Source organism: Hyperolius riggenbachi, chromosome 3 (genome assembly GCF_040937935.1).
Source record: "Hyperolius riggenbachi isolate aHypRig1 chromosome 3, aHypRig1.pri, whole genome shotgun sequence".
Classification (NCBI taxonomy): domain Eukaryota; kingdom Metazoa; phylum Chordata; class Amphibia; order Anura; family Hyperoliidae; genus Hyperolius; species Hyperolius riggenbachi.
The window spans coordinates 45818732-45835090 of NC_090648.1; the positions used below are offsets into that span (position 1 = coordinate 45818732).

The 16359-nt window shown below is 50.0% G+C and overlaps 1 protein-coding gene across 1 annotated transcript in view; it reads right to left on the reverse strand.

Moving 5' to 3' along the window:
- Window positions 1-16359, reverse strand: part of AP1S1 (adaptor related protein complex 1 subunit sigma 1) — a 69219-nt gene that overhangs the window by 39630 nt on the left and 13230 nt on the right. The window contains exon 2 of the mRNA XM_068274080.1: window positions 7111-7289. Within this exon, the coding sequence (XP_068130181.1) occupies window positions 7111-7289 (179 nt within the window). The remainder of the gene's footprint in view (window positions 1-7110; window positions 7290-16359) is intronic.

The window sequence follows — 16359 nt, forward strand, 5'->3', positions numbered from 1 at the left end:
CCGGTTTTACGATATACCACGGTTTGATTGTGCACAATCTCGGTTTACCAGTTTTAGGGGGCGGGGCGACCGGGGGGAGAGGGAGTGGGGTGACATGCAGCGGCAAGCGCACAAACAGCTACGGGGATACAAATACTCACTTGCAGGCAGCCAGCTCCGTCCTGAACGATGTACTAGCTTCATTGTACTTCCTGTTCTTGCATCACATTTCCCTGAAACAGCGCCCCCTGGGTGCTATTACAAGATGATGCAAGAACAGGAAGTAGAATGACGCCCGTACATCAGTGAAAGACCTTGCTGCCGGCAAGTGAGTATTTATCCCTGCTGCTGCTTCCCCTCTCCCTCCCCCCGGCTCTCTGTGATGCAGACACCTAATTCTGGCTACACCTATCTCTGGCTACCTATGCTGCGATCACCTACTACTGGCTACACCTATCCCTGGCTACCTTTGCTGCGAGCACCTACTACTGGCTACACCCATCCCTGGCTACCTTTGCTGTGAGCACCTACTACTGGCTGCACCTACTACTGGCTACACCTATCCCTGGCTACCTTTGCTGCGAGCACCTACTACTGGCTACACCTGTCCCTGCCTACCTATACTGCGAGCACCTACTACTGGCTGCACCTACTACTGGCTACACCTATCACTGGCTACCTATGCTGCGAGCACCTACTACTGGCTACACCTGTTCCTGCCTACCTATGCTGCGAGCACCTACTACTGGCTACACCTGTCCCTGGCTACCTTTGCTGTGAGCACCTACTACTGGCTGCACCTACTACTGGCTACACCTATCCCTGGCTACCTTTGCTGCGAGCACCTACTACTGGCTACACCTGTCCCTGCCTACCTATACTGCGAGCACCTACTACTGGCTGCACCTACTACTGGCTGCACCTACTACTGGCTACACCTATCCCTGGCTACACCTATCCCTGGCTACCTATGCTGCGAGCACCTACTACTGGCTACACCTATCCCTGGCTACCTATGCTGCGAGCACCTACTACTGGCTACACCTGTCCCTGGATACCTATCCTGCGAGCACTTACTACTGGCTACACCTGTCCCTGACTACCTATGCTGCGAGCACCTACTACTGGCTACACCTATCCCTGGCTACCTTTGCTGCGAGCACCTACTACTGGCTACACCTATCCCTGGCTACCTATGCTGCGAGCACCTACTACTGGCTACACCTATCCCTGGCTACCTATGCTGCGAGCACCTACTACTGGCTACACCTATCCCTGGATACCTATGCTGCGAGTACCTACTACTGGCTACACCTATCACTGGCTACCTTTGCTGCGAGCACCTACTACTGGCTACACCTGTCACTGGTTACCTATGCTGCGAGTACCTACTACTGGCTACACCTGTCCCTGCCTACCTATGCTGCGAGCACCTACTACTGACTACACCTATCCCTGGATACCTATGCTGCGAGTACCTACTACTGGCTACACCTATCACTGGCTACCTTTGCTGCGAGCACCTACTACTGGCTACACCTATCCCTGGCTATCTATGCTGCGAGCACCTACTACTGGCTACACCTGTCCCTGCCTACCTATGCTGTGAGCACCTACTACTGGCTACACCTGTCCCTGCCTACCTATGCTGTGAGCACCTACTACTGGCTACACCTATCCCTAGCTACCTATGCTGCGAGCACCTACTACTGGCTACACCTATCACTGGCTACCTTTGCTGCGAGCACCTACTACTGGCTACACCTATCCCTGGATACCTATGCTGCGAGCACCTACTACTGACTACACCTATCCCTGGATACCTATGCTGCGAGTACCTACTACTGGCTACACCTATCCCTGGATACCTATGCTGCGAGCACCTACTACTGGCTACACCTATCACTGGCTACCTTTGCTGCGAGCACCTACTACTGGCTACACCTGTCACTGGTTACCTATGCTGCGAGTACCTACTACTGGCTACACCTATCCCTGCCTACCTATGCTGCGAGCACCTACTACTGGCTACACCTATCCCTGCCTACCTATGCTGCGAGCACCTACTACTGGCTACACCTGTCACTGGTTACCTATGCTGCGAGTACCTACTACTGGCTACACCTATCCCTGGCTACCTATGCTGCAAGCACCTACTACTGGCTACACCCATCCCTGGCTACCTATGCTGCGATCACCTACTACTGGCTACACCTGTCCCTGCCTACCTATGCTGCGAGCACCTACTACTGGCTACACCTGTCACTGGTTACCTATGCTGCGAGTACCTACTACTGGCTACACCTATCACTGGCTACCTTTGCTGCGAGCACCTACTACTGGCTACACCTGTCCCTGCCTACCTATGCTGCGAGCACCTACTACTGGCTACACCTATCCCTAGCTACCTATGCTGCGAGCACCTACTACTGGCTACACCTATCCCTGGCCATCTATGCTGCGAGTACCTACTACTGGCTACACCTATCCCTAGCTACCTATGCTGCGAGCACCTACTACTGGCTACACCTATCCCTAGCTACCTATGCTGCGAGCACCTACTACTGGCTACACCTATCCCTGGCCATCTATGCTGCGAGCACCTACTACTGGCTACACCTATCCCTGGCCATCTATGCTGCGAGCACCTACTACTGGCTACACCTGTCCCTGCCTACCTATGCTGTGAGCACCTACTACTGGCTAAACCTATTCCTAGCTACCTATGCTGCGAGCACCTACTACCGGCTACACCTATCCCTGGCTATCTATGCTGCGGGCACCTACTACTGGCTACACCTGTCCCTGCCTACCTATGCTGTGAGCACCTACTACTGGCTACACCTGTCCCTGCCTACCTATGCTGTGAGCACCTACTACTGGCTGCACCTACAACTGGCTACACCTATCACTGGCCACCTTTGCTGCACGCACCTACTACTGCCTACACCTATCCCTGCCTACCTATACTGCGAGCACCTACTACTGGCTACACCTATCCCTGGCTATGAATACAGCGGCCACCTATTACTGGCTACACCTAGCCCTGGCTACCTATGCTGCAGCCACCTACTACTGGCTACAGAGGGGGGCACGGGTCCAAATAATTGTATAAAACCGTATACCGTAATACCGTAGTTTTTTTCTTTTACGGTTATCATACCGTGGAATTTCATACCGATGCAACCCTAATGACATCACAAGCTCAATCCTTGGGGAAGTCCCAGGTAAGTGAACCTTTTTTTTCTTTCAGAGTTAAGGTTCACTTTAAGTAGTTAAAGTGAACCTCTGGACTAAAAATCTACTCAGCAGAACTGAAAAGGCTTGGTGTTTCTTTAACAGTTTCACAGCATCAAAACTTTGTTTTTCTTACCAAAGCATCATTTTTAGCTGCATTTTTAGCTAAGCTCCACCCATCAAAGAAAACTGCCCGGGCTTTTTTTCCCTGATGCTGTGCAAAGCATGATGGGATGGAATTTCCTATGTTCTATGTCTAGCAACTGGGAGGGGTGATCAGCACACAGGACAGTTGGAACGGTGTATCATGCTCCCTGTCATCTCCTTTCAACCAAAGAGATGGCTGCCCTCATGAAATCAAACATTTGCCTGTGCTTTTAAAACAAGGTGGATAAGAGAATATATTACCTATCTATTTTAATTAACATAACTAATGTAACTTAATGACAGTATGTTTGTTTAGGCTGAAGTTACTCGTTAATATCAGATACTGGTCCCAGAACCAGGAGACTTGGCTCATCAGGTCTGATGGCCATTCCAGCTCTGGACTCTCTGTGGAGTAGCTTCTGCATGTTACGCCTGTCGCGGTTGTGTCTGGGTTACAGGAGGTGCACCTGTACGCGGCACGACTGTGAAGAAGTGTAATATGAAAGCAGAGGCAGAGCGGTGAGCCCGAGTTATCTCTAGTGCTGAGTGAGGAAATGTGTCTGAGCTTGTTTTCTCCATCGGTATTCAGCCAACTGGACTGATACAGAATTCATATCCCACTCAGCCAAATGCAAAACAAGTTTTGGCAGCTCCTGTGTAAAATACACAGGACATTTCATATGGAAGAGGAAACAGGAACTCTACAGACTGTCGCTCTTCTTCAGAGCTCCGGCCACCTCCTATACTGCAGAGTGCACAGCGCCTTGTGAGATATGTGCCCCCGCCATGTTTGTTCTGTCTTGTGGCAATAATATCTGGAGTTAAAGCGGGATTGTCAGCCCAAAAATCAAATTCCATTCACCCACTGCTTTGTGTTTATTATGCAGTCTACATCCTGACCCTGCATTGCAAGCATTTCAATATAATCATAAATGTTTCTGCTGTAACAAATCTTTTTTCGCCTGAGCCAGAACAGAAAGCCGTAGGGAGCAGACATATACTAACACCTTTCCTTATGCTCACTGCTCCCCGCCCCTGTTCTCCTCTCTGCCCCCTAGCTCACCTAAAAGCTCCCCCGGGATCCTCTACCGGTCGGGACTTACTGCGCAGGTGACGTCCAGGCTGCGCACGTCTTACAGTGCGCGCCCGTGGCCCGGACCACACTGTGCATGTGTAGGATGTCACTGCGTCACGCGCATAACGTCACAAATGCATGGTGCGCTCCCAGCCGCGGGGGGCAGAGAGGAGAATGGGGGGAGTTGTGGGCAAAAGGTCAGGTGATCCTCACCTATTGCTCCACCCCCTTCACACAGGTGTACATCAGGCGGTCCTCACCTATTGCTCCACCCCATTCACACAGGTGTACATCAGACTGTGCTCACCTATTGCTCCACCCCCTTCACACAGGTGTACATCAAGCAGTCCTCACCTAATGCCCCCCCCTTCACACAGGTGTACATGGGGCGTTCCTCACCTATTGCTCCTCCCCTTCACACAGGTGTACATCAAGCAGTCCTCACCTAATGCTCCCCCCTTCACACAGGTGTAGTGTACATGGGGCGGTCCTCACCTATTGCTACTACCCTTCACACAGGTGTACATGGGGCGGTCCTCACCTATTGCTCCACTCCATCACACAGGTGTACATGGGGTGGCCCTCACCTATTGCTCCACCCCTTCACACAGATGTACATGGGGCGGTCCTCACCTATTGTCCACCCTCTTCACACAGGTGTACATGGGGCGTTCCTCACCTATTGCTCCTCCCCTTCACACAGGTGTACATGGGGCAGTCCTCACCTATTGCTCCACCCCTTCACACAGGTGTACATGGGGCTGTCCTCACCTATTGCTCCTCCCATTCACACAGGTGTACATGGGGCAGTCCTCACCTATTGCTCCACCCCTTCACACAGGTGTACATGGGGCGGTCCTCACCTATTGTCCACCCCTTCACACAGGTGTACATGGGGCGGTCCTCACCTATTGCTCCTCCCCTTCACACAGGTGTACATGGGGCGGCCCTCACCTATTGCTCCACTCCATCACACAGGTGTACATGGGGCGGCCCTCACCTATTGCTCCACTCCATCACACAGGTGTACATGGGGCGGCCCTCACCTATTGCTCAACTCCATCACACAGGTGTACATGGGGTGGCCCTCACCTATTGCTCCACCCTCTTCACACAGGTGTACCTGGGGCGGCCATCACCTATTGCTACACTCCCATCACACAGGTGTACATTTGGGCGGTCCTCACCTATTGCTCCACCCTCTTCACAGGTGTACATGGGGCGGTCCTCACCTATTGCTCCACCCCTTCACACAGGTGTACATGGGGTGGTCCTCACCTATTGTCCACCCTCTTCACACAGGTGTACATGGGGCGTTCCTCACCTATTGCTCCTCCCCTTCACACAGGTGTACATGGGGCAGTCCTCACCTATTGCTCCACCCCTTCACACAGGTGTACATGGGGCGGTCCTCACCTATTGTCCACCCCTTCACACAGGTGTACATGGGGCGGTCCTCACCTATTGCTCCTCCCCTTCACACAGGTGTACATGGGGCGGTCCTCACCTATTGCTCCTCCCCTTCACACAGGTGTACATGGGGCAGTCCTCACCTATTGCTCCTCCCCTTCACACAGGTGTACATGGGGCAGTCCTCACCTATTGTCCACCCTCTTCACACAGGTGTACATGGGGCGTTCCTCACCTATTGCTCCTCCCCTTCACACAGGTGTACATGGGGCAGTCCTCACCTATTGCTCCACCCCTTCACACAGGTGTACATGGGGCGGTCCTCACCTATTGTCCACCCCTTCACACAGGTGTACATGGGGCGGTCCTCACCTATTGCTCCTCCCCTTCACACAGGTGTACATGGGGCGGTCCTCACCTATTGCTCCTCCCCTTCACACAGGTGTACATGGGGCAGTCCTCACCTATTGCTCCTCCCCTTCACACAGGTGTACATGGGGCAGCCCTCACCTATTGCTCCACTCGATCACACAGGTGTACATGGGGCGGCCCTCACCTATTGCTCCACTCCCATCACACAGGTGTACATTTGGGCGGACCTCACCTATTGCTCCACCCTCTTCACACAGGTGTACATGGGGCGGCCCTCACCTATTGCTCCACTCCCATCACACAGGTGTACATTTGGGCGGTCCTCACCTATTGCTCCACCCTCTTCACACAGGTGTACATGGGGCGGCCCTCACCTATTGCTCCACTCCCATCACACAGGTGTACATTTGGGCGGTCCTCACCTATTGCTCCACCCTCTTCACACAGGTGTACATGGGGCGGTCCTCACCTATTGCTCCACCCCTTCACACAGGTGTACATGGGGCGGTCCTCACCTATTGCTCCACCCCTTCACACAGGTGTACATGGGGCGGTCCTCACCTATTGCTCCACTCCCATCACACAGGTGTACATTTGGGCGGTCCTCACCTATTGCTCCACCCTCTTCACACAGGTGTACATGGGGCGGCCCTCACCTATTGCTCCACTCCCATCACACAGGTGTACATTTGGGCGGTCCTCACCTATTGCTCCACCCTCTTCACACAGGTGTACATGGGGCGGTCCTCACCTATTGCTCCTCCCCTTCACACAGGTGTACATGGGGCAGTCCTCACCTATTGCTCCTCCCCTTCACACAGGTGTACATGGGGGGGTCCTCACCTATTGCGCCACCCCCTTCACACAGGCGCACATCAGACGGCCCTCACCTTTTATAGACGACCTTCAGATCTTTCCACTCCAGGAAGCTGCACATTTTGGGTTTCCGGCTGAGCACTGTCTGCATTAGATCCCGCACCAGCTTCTTCTTGTCCCGTTCTGAAGTAGCAACGTACCATTTCTGTAAGCGCAGCTTCCCCTGCCGGCTGAACAGCAGCATAAATCGCATCTGCGGAGAGAAGCCACAAACATTACAAAGAGGACAAAAGCTGCATGAGCGAGGAGCGCCCTCTGGCGTCTAACAGGTGTACTGCAGCTGAAAGTTAAAAAAAAAAAAACATTTGTATGAAATGGTATAGAATGCATCACTCCGGAAACATCAAATAAGGCTGTGGAGTCATCAAACTCAGACTCCTCAGTTTATGACAACACCGACTCAAGACTTCCGAAAATGTAACATAAAAGGCATTGCCAAAGCTCAGGAATTTTAACATATTAAAGATGGTATATGATTTTTTTGGGAAAAACAAAATCTCCTGGCCAGGAAGCTGACACTCTACCCTGTCAACCATCCCAGCGAGAATGTGCCTGAACCTCATCTGTATAATAAGATACACTGGGGCCTCCTATCAGCTGGGTTCTGGCCTGTAGCCCCGCCACCTTGCAGAAAAAGGACTCTGCCTCTTCTATACATACTAGTCCTTGGTAAGAATACATGTAGAGGGTACAGACAGTGACAAAGAACATCTATCAGGCAATGTAACTGTGGGTACATGTAAGAGTGATGTGCAGGTACTCTGCAGGGGAATGAGGAGATTCTTCCTCTATTACACATTCCTCAAGCACAATCTGAACATGGATCAGGCCCTAGGCAATGTGACTGTGGGTACATGTAAGAATGATGTGCAGGTACTCTGCAGGAGGGTGAGGGGATTCTTCCTCTATTACACATTCTTCATGTACAATCTGAACCAGGTTTATGGGTGATAGACAACACCTCTGTGATCAGTGTGCACAACATTCTCAGTGGGTTTACAACAGCTCTGCAGGGAGTGCATATGCAGAGTACTATTGTGAAACTTAATTTGCAGTCGCCAAATGCAAATTGAACAACATATCAAATAATTGATTTCATAAGCCAAGTAAGTGCAACATTTGCATACAGCAGCATCACATTGACCATTGGCGCTAGTGACAACTACACATCAGGCTTTAGTCTTACAGCAGAGATGATATTTACTATATATAAAAGATTCCTGTATTGGGAGATCTGTTGGGTTCAAACAGAAAATGTACCATTTGAAGAACTCATTGCTCAGAAGTCTCAAAACTCTTTATACATTATAACAAACCAAGAGTCTAGTCCTCAACACAGTAGGGGGTGAAGGGGTGGTTTAAGTGAACCAGAGAGGAAGCACCCTCATGTATTTTACCATATATATCAGTGGGAACATTAGAGAAAACACTTACCCTGCTCTCTGTTTCATCCTTCACTGCTCAGCCTGCTTCTTAGCAGCCCTGATAAAATCCCCGACTGAGCATTCAGTCTGGTTTTGCTCAGGAATCATTATAGCCAAGTCCATCTTCTCTGATGTATTTTCAAGCCCAAGCCTGTCCCCTTCTGGCTCTGCTGTAATGACTAAGCTATAATGATTCCTGAGCAAAGCTAGACTGAATGCTCAGTTGGGGATTTTATCAGAGCTGTTAAGCAGGCTGAGCAGTGGAGGATGAAACAGAGAGCAGGGTAGGTATTTTCTCTAATGTTCCCACTGATATATATGGTAAAATACATGAGGGTGCTTCATCTCTGGTTCACTTTAAGACTAAAGGCTAGTTCACACTTGCTTTAAAAACGTATCCGTAGCTACGTTTTTTGTCCCGGACGAAAACCGGAGCCACAGATACCAATGTTAAAAATAGTGGCTGTACACACTCTCTCCCCCCCCCCCCCCCCCCCGCGGGCGATCCGTGGCAGACGTACTCAAAAACTGAACGCAGAGTCCGGACTTGCTGCATTTTTCCCGGACCTGGATACAAGGAGGTTAAGGAAAGCCTATGACAAAACGGACTTCCCTCTTCACAAAGAAAATTGCACACAAAACGTATGCCAACACGGATGGCCAGAACTTCCTTCTCCTCCCCTCAACGTCATCTCTGACAGCTTCCTGTCGACAAGCTGGAAGAGACGAGAGCAACCATCATGGCCACCAGGAGGTTTATAAACGTGGAAGACCTTATAATGGCTGTCCAGGAGTTCCCAGAGCTCTACGACAAGAGCCATGAGAAGCACAGCGACCTTTCGCACTGCAAGCTGTTATGGGAGCGCATCACCAAGCCTGATGTAGTACTTTCTTGCCTGCTGTATTCTCAAGAGTGCTTCAAACACATGGTACAGACAATAGACTATAACCAAACCACTCCCTGTACAGCAAAACCACTCCCAATCACTTACCATTGGTAATGGCACTCACAAAAACCTCCCCAGGACATTCCATAGGCCTTTAAATTTTCAAAACACTTTTTTGTAAAGATAGCCCCTCCCACTGGCTTCCTAGTGGTCAAGAGGTGAGAAACTGGTAAATATTAGCAGCATAGCCCCTCCCACTTCCTTTCTATTGGTCAATAACAATTGCATTGGGCCACGTACGTTTTGTCCACGTTTTTTGGTTGAAAAACGGAACGGAAACGGATTGCACTTTTTTCTACAAACATCCGTTTGCGTTCCGTTTTGTTTACACGGAGCCCGGACCGTGATCTGTAACCGTATATAGTTTGGCCAAAGCCTTATACGCACTTTGAGGCAACCCCGAAGGGAACAATCGTCTTTGTTGTACTTTTTTTAAGGAAACCCAATCACGCACAAAAGATTATTTCCAGCACTTACAAAAATGAGCCGATTTGATAGGCATAGCAAGAGAAGATGTATTTGATTTTACGAAGATTAGCTGGGTGGCAGTACGGAAAGCAGTAATTGGGAAGATTGGAGAGAGATGTTCCTAAAGACACTTTGTAGGGTGTATATCCCAATTAAGGGCCCCTATAAACATAAAGGCACCGATAATGTGATGCTGTGCCCCAAGTGTGGTGATCCAGATCCTAACCTGAATCATATGTTGTGGCAATGAGATCGTATCCAAACTCCTTGAGGTGAGGCAACCTCTTTAATCAATTCTACTTGTAACATCAAGAGAAAGGCAGATGCACTATTGTGTTTATTTCATGAAAAAGTGACTAAAACATTCACCCCCGACCACAAGGGAAGTAATTGACCTTCTTAACCACCTCCCGACCGCCTCACACTGATGGGCGATGGGAGAGTGGCTGCCTAGGAACCACCTAACGCCGATAGACGTAAAAAAAACGAAGGGGAAGGATTAGCAGGGAACGTGCGCGCGCTCCCTGCTCAACAACAAAGCAGGGGATCCGTCATCAGCCTGCCAGCCGCGATCGGAGCTGGCAGGCTGAAATAGAGAAACTAGAGAAAAATCAAAGGTAATTTACATTTGTACAGCGCTGTGATCTAGCTGTACAGACGGACAGCCCTGTGACTTAAAGGGACCTGAGCAGTCCCCTAAAATAAAAAATGTCACTTACCTGGGGCTTCCTCCAGCCCACCATAGGCCGCGAGGTCCCCCGGCGTCATCCTGGCTCTTGTTCGTGTCCCTCCGGCGGCTCCCGTTACCGGCACCTGCTTTATTACGCTCCTCATCACGGAAGCCGGCGTGACAGTCCTGCGCATGCGTGGTTTTCTAAATCTAAACCGCGCATGCGCAGGACTGTCACGCCAGCCTCCCTGATGACGCATAGCGGCCGGCGTGATAATGAGGAGCGTTATAAAGCAGGAAGACCCGGCCTGACACCCACCCTGGGTGTCAGCCAGAGGGACACGGACAGGAGCCATGACGCTGGGGGACCTCGTGGCATACAGTGGGCTGGAGGAAGCCCCAGGTAAGTGAATTTTTTTTTATTTTAGGGGACTGCTCAGGGTCCCTTTAACTGTCCCCAGGTGTGGCTCACAATCTAATCCCTCTCACAGGCTGATACCTATGAGAGGGTACTGTAGTGTATGGATCGCAGCCAGGGCCAATTTAGAGGGTAGGGAGGGAAATTAAACAAACAAAAAAAACAAAAAACAAAACAAAACAGGACTTTTTATAAAAAATGTATTCTTTTTAAATAAAAAAAAAAAAAAATGCTCTATGGGGCAATAAAAGGCTGGTAAGTTTGAAGTGGCAAAGTGCTGAATTGTAGAAAATGGCCTGGTTACTAGGGGGGGGGGGGGGGGGGGTATAAACCTCTGGGGCTCAAGTGGTTAAACACAGTTTTTAAATACCTGGCAAACCTTTATTGAAAAATATTATACAAGGGAATTAATAATACAGGTGATGAAGCAATTTGAAGACACTGAATAGTATTTGAAAGCCAAGATGGGGGTTATCTGGGTCGTTTGGAAATTTAAATGAAGGGTGAAAGAGGGGGATAATTCTTATATAAGATAATCGTTTGTTTTTCTTGATGGAAAAAATAAAGATTCGACTTTCAATGTTATAGTTTTGGTCAAATAAATGGGAAAACCAAACTTTTTTTTTTTTTTTTTTTTTTACTGTACCATGTATGGGCACCGTAAGACTCAGTAAATTGACCCTCTCATAGGGGGATACAGGAGGGCGAGCTAGGAATATTGTGGGAGGGTGAGGAGGTAGGGAGAGAGAGAGAGAGAGACACAGCCTATGTACCTAGAATGGTTGCGGTCTTCTCTGCCGCTTGTTTTCCGTACACCAAGGAAATTCGATTACTGCACACTGACAAAATCGGTAACCGTCTTGGAGGATGGTGCGCTCTGAGGACTGATCATCTATTTTGCTCTCTTTGGATCTGTTGTGTGTGTGTGTGTGTGTGTGTGTGTGTGTGTGTGTGGTGTGTGTGTGTGTGAATGTGTGATGTGTGTGTGTGTGTGTGGTGTGTGTGTGTGTGAATGTGTGATGTGTGTGTGTGGTGTGTGTGTGTGTGTGGTGTGTGTGGTGTGTGTGTGTGTGGTGTGTGTGTGTGTGGTGTGTGTGTGTGTGTGTGTGTGGTGTGTGTGGTGTGTGTGTGTGTGTGTGTGTGTGTGGTGTGTGTGTGTGAATGTGTGATGTGTGTGTGTGGTGTGTGTGTGGTGTGTGTGTGTGTGGTGTGTGGTGTGTGTGTGTGTGGTGTGTGTGTGTGTGGTGTGTGTGTGTGGTGTGTGTGTGTGTGGTGTGTGGTGTGTGTGTGTGTGGTGTGTGTGTGTGTGTGGTGTGTGTGTGTGTGTGTGTGTGTGGTGTGTGTGTGTGTGTGTGTGTGGTGTGTGATGTGTGTGTGTGGTGTGTGTGTGTGAATGTGTGTGTGTGAATGTGTGATGTGTGTGTGTGGTGTGTGTGTGTGTGTGTGGTGTGTGTGTGTGTGTGGTGTGTGTGTGTGTGGTGTGTGTGTGTGTGTGTGTGGTGTGTGTGTGTGTGGTGTGTGTGTGTGTGGTGTGTGTGTGTGTGGTGTGTGTGTGTGTGTGGTGTGTGTGTGTGTGGTGTGTGTGTGTGTGTGTGTGTGTGTGGTGTGTGTGGTGTGTGTGTGTGTGTGTGTGTGTGGTGTGTGTGTGTGAATGTGTGATGTGTGTGTGTGGTGTGTGTGTGGTGTGTGTGTGTGTGGTGTGTGGTGTGTGTGTGTGTGTGGTGTGTGTGTGTGTGGTGTGTGTGTGTGGTGTGTGTGTGTGTGGTGTGTGGTGTGTGTGTGTGTGGTGTGTGTGTGTGTGTGTGTGGTGTGTGTGTGTGTGTGTGGTGTGTGTGTGTGTGTGTGTGTGTGGTGTGTGATGTGTGTGTGTGGTGTGTGTGTGTGAATGTGTGTGTGTGAATGTGTGATGTGTGTGTGTGGTGTGTGTGTGTGTGTGTGTGTGTGTGTGGTGTGTGTGTGTACAGTGTGTGTGTGTGTGTGTGTGGTGTGTGTGTGCGGTGTGTGTGTGTGTGGTGTGTGTGTGTGTGGTGTGTGTGTGTGTGGTGTGTGTGTGTGGTGTGTGTGTGTGTGGTGTGTGTGTGTGTGGTGTGTGTGTGTGTGGTGTGTGTGTGTGTGTGTGGTGTGTGTGTGTGGTGTGTGTGTGTGTGTGTGTGGTGTGTGATGTGTGTGTGTGGTGTGTGTGTGTGAAGTGTGTGTGTGGTGTGTGTGTGTGTGTGGTGTGTGGTGTGTGTGTGTGTGGTGTGTGTGTGTGTGGTGTGTGGTGTGTGTGTGTGTGGTGTGTGTGTGTGTGGTGTGTGTGTGTACAGTGTGTGTGTGTGTGTGTGTGTGTGTGTGTGTGTGTGTGTGTGTGTGTGTGTGTGTGTGTGTGTGTGTGTGTGTGTGTGTGTGTGAAGTGTGTGTGTGTGTGTGAAGTGTGTGTGTGTGGTGTGTGTGTGTGTGGTGTGTGTGTGGTGTGTGTGTGGTGTGTGTGTGTGAATGTGTGATGTGTGTGTGTGGTGTGTGTGGTGTGTGTGGTGTGTGTGGTGTGTGTGTGTGGTGTGTGTGTGTGGTGTGTGTGGTGTGTGTGGTGTGTGTGGTGTGTGTGGTGTGTGTGTGGTGTGTGTGGTGTGTGTGTGTGTGTGTGGTGTGTGTGTGGTGTGTGTGTGGTGTGTGTGTGGTGTGTGTGTGGTGTGTGTGTGTGTGTGTGTGTGTGTGTGTGTGTGTGTGTGTGTGTGTGTGTGTGTGTGTGTGTGTGTGTGTGTGTGTGTGTGTGTGTGTGTGTGTGTGTGTGTGTGTGTGTGTGTGTGTGTGTGTGTGTGTGTGTGTGTGTGTGTGTGTGTGTGTGTGTGTGTGTGTGTGTGTGTGTGTGATGTGTGTGTGATGTGTGTGTGTGGTGTGTGTGTGGTGTGTGTGAATGTGTGATGTGTGTGTGTGGTGTGTGTGGTGTGTGTGGTGTGTGTGTGTGGTGTGTGTGTGTGGTGTGTGTGTGTGGTGTGTGTGTGGTGTGTGTGTGTGTGTGTGTGAATGTGTGGTGTGTGTGTGGTGTGTGTGTGGTGTGTGTGTGTGTGTGTGTGTGTGTGTGTGTGTGTGTGTGTGTGGTGTGTGTGTGTGTGTGTGGTGTGTGTGTGTGTGAATGTGTGTGTGTGTGAATGTGTGAGTGTGTGGTGTGTGGGTATGTGTGATGTGTGTGTGTGTGGTGTGTGTGTGTGGTGTGTGTGTGGTGTGTGTGTGTGTGTGGTGTGTGTGTGTGTGTGTGAATGTGTGAGTGTGTGGTGTGTGGGTATGTGTGAATGTGTGGTGTGTGTGTATGTGTGAATGTGTGGTGTGTGTGTGTGTGTGTGTGTGGTGTGTGTGTGTGGTGTGTGTGTGTGTGTGTGTGTGGTGTGTGTGTGTGTGAATGTGTGAGTGTGTGGTGTGTGGGTATGTGTGAATGTGTGGTGTGTGTGTGTGTGGGTATGTGTGAATGTGTGGTGTGTGGTGTGGTGTGTGTGTGTGTGTGAATGTGTGTGTGTGTGTGTGTGTGTGAATGTGTGAGTGTGTGAATGTGTGGGTATGTGTGAATGTGTGGTGTGTGTGGTGTGTGTGGTGTGTGTGGTGTGTGTGGTGTGTGTGGTGTGTGTGGTGTGTGTGGTGTGTGTGGTGTGTTTCAGATATCGCCCATATCAGAAAAACTATTCCGAATATTGTATTATGGAATGTGATATGGCAATGAGAGATTTGTCATTTATTGTATTTCCATGCTACATCAATAAAAAGGTTTCCTGTGTACACATAAGATATACAGGGAGTGCAGAATTATTAGGCAAGTTGCATTTTTGAGGAATAATTGTATTATTGAACAACAACCATGTTCTCAATGAACCCTAAAAAAAAACCTCATTTAGGCCTCTTGCACACTGCACGGGATTCCGATTCAGATTCCACTTTTTAATCAGTTTTTACATCAGATTCAGATTCAGATTCGCAGTTTGCTCCCTGCACACTGTAAATCGGAATCTGAATCGGATGTAAAAACTGATTAAAAAGCGGAATCTGAATCGGAATCGCGTGCAGTGTGCAAGAGGCCTAAAGAGAACCCGAGGTGGGTTTGAAGAATATTATCTGCATACAGAGGCTGGATCTGCCTATACAGCCCAGCCTCTGTTGCTATGCCAAACCCCCCTAAGGTCCCCCTGCACTCTGCAATCCCTCATAAATCACAGCCACGCTGCTGACAAACAGCTTGTCAGAGCTGGCTGTGTTTATCTCTATAGTGTCAGTCTGCTGCTCTCCCCGCCTCCTGCAGAACTCCAGTCCCCGCCTGCATCCCTTCCCTCCCTGCTGATTGGAGGGAAGGGACGGGGGCAGGGACCGGAGCTATGCAGGAGGCGGGGGAGCAGCTGAGACTGACACTACAGATGTAAATACAGCCTCACAGCACGGCTGTGATTTATGAGGGATTGCAGAGTGCAGGGGGACCTTAGTGGGTTTTGGGATAGCAACAGAGGCTGGGCTGTATAGGCAGATCCAGCCTCTGTATGCAGATAACATTCCTTAAACACACCTCGGGTTCTCTTTAACCTCCTGAGCGGTATGGACGAGCTCAGCTCGTCCATCACCGCCGGAGGCTGCCGCTCAGGCCCTGCTGGGCCGATTTTCTTCAAAGTGCAGCACACGCAGCCGGCACTTTGCCAGCCGCGTGTGCTGCCTGATCGCCGCCGCTCTGCGGCGAAAGAGGGCCCCCCTAGCCGCCTGAGCCCTGCGCAGCCGGAACAAAAAGTTCCGGCCAGCGCTAAGGGCTGGATCGGAGGCGGCTGACGTCAGGACGTCGGCTGACGTCCATGACGTCACTCCGCTCGTCGCTATGGCGACGATCTAAGCAAAACAAGGGAGGCCGCTCATTGCGGCCTTCCTTGTTTATTCTGGGCGCCGGAGGCGAGCGGAAGAACGCCTCCGGAGCGCCCTCTAGTGGGCTTTCATGCAGCCAACTTTCAGTTGGCTGCATGAAATAGTTTTTTTTTAATTAAAAAAAACCCCTCCCGCAGCCTCCCTGGCGATCTCAATAGAACGCCGGGGAGGTTAATATCAAAGCTGAATATTTTTGAAAGTAGTTTTTAGTTTTAGCTATTTTAGGGGGATATCTGTGTGTGCAGGTGACTATTACTGTACATAATTATTAGGCAACTTAACAAAAAACAAATATATACCCATTTCAATGATTTATTTTTACCAGTGAAACCAATATAACATCAACATTCACAAATATACATTTCTGATATTCAAAAACAAAACAAAAACAAATCAGTGACCAATATAGCCACCTTTCTTTGCAAGGACACTCAAAAGCCTGCCATCCATGGATTCTGTCAGTGTTTTGA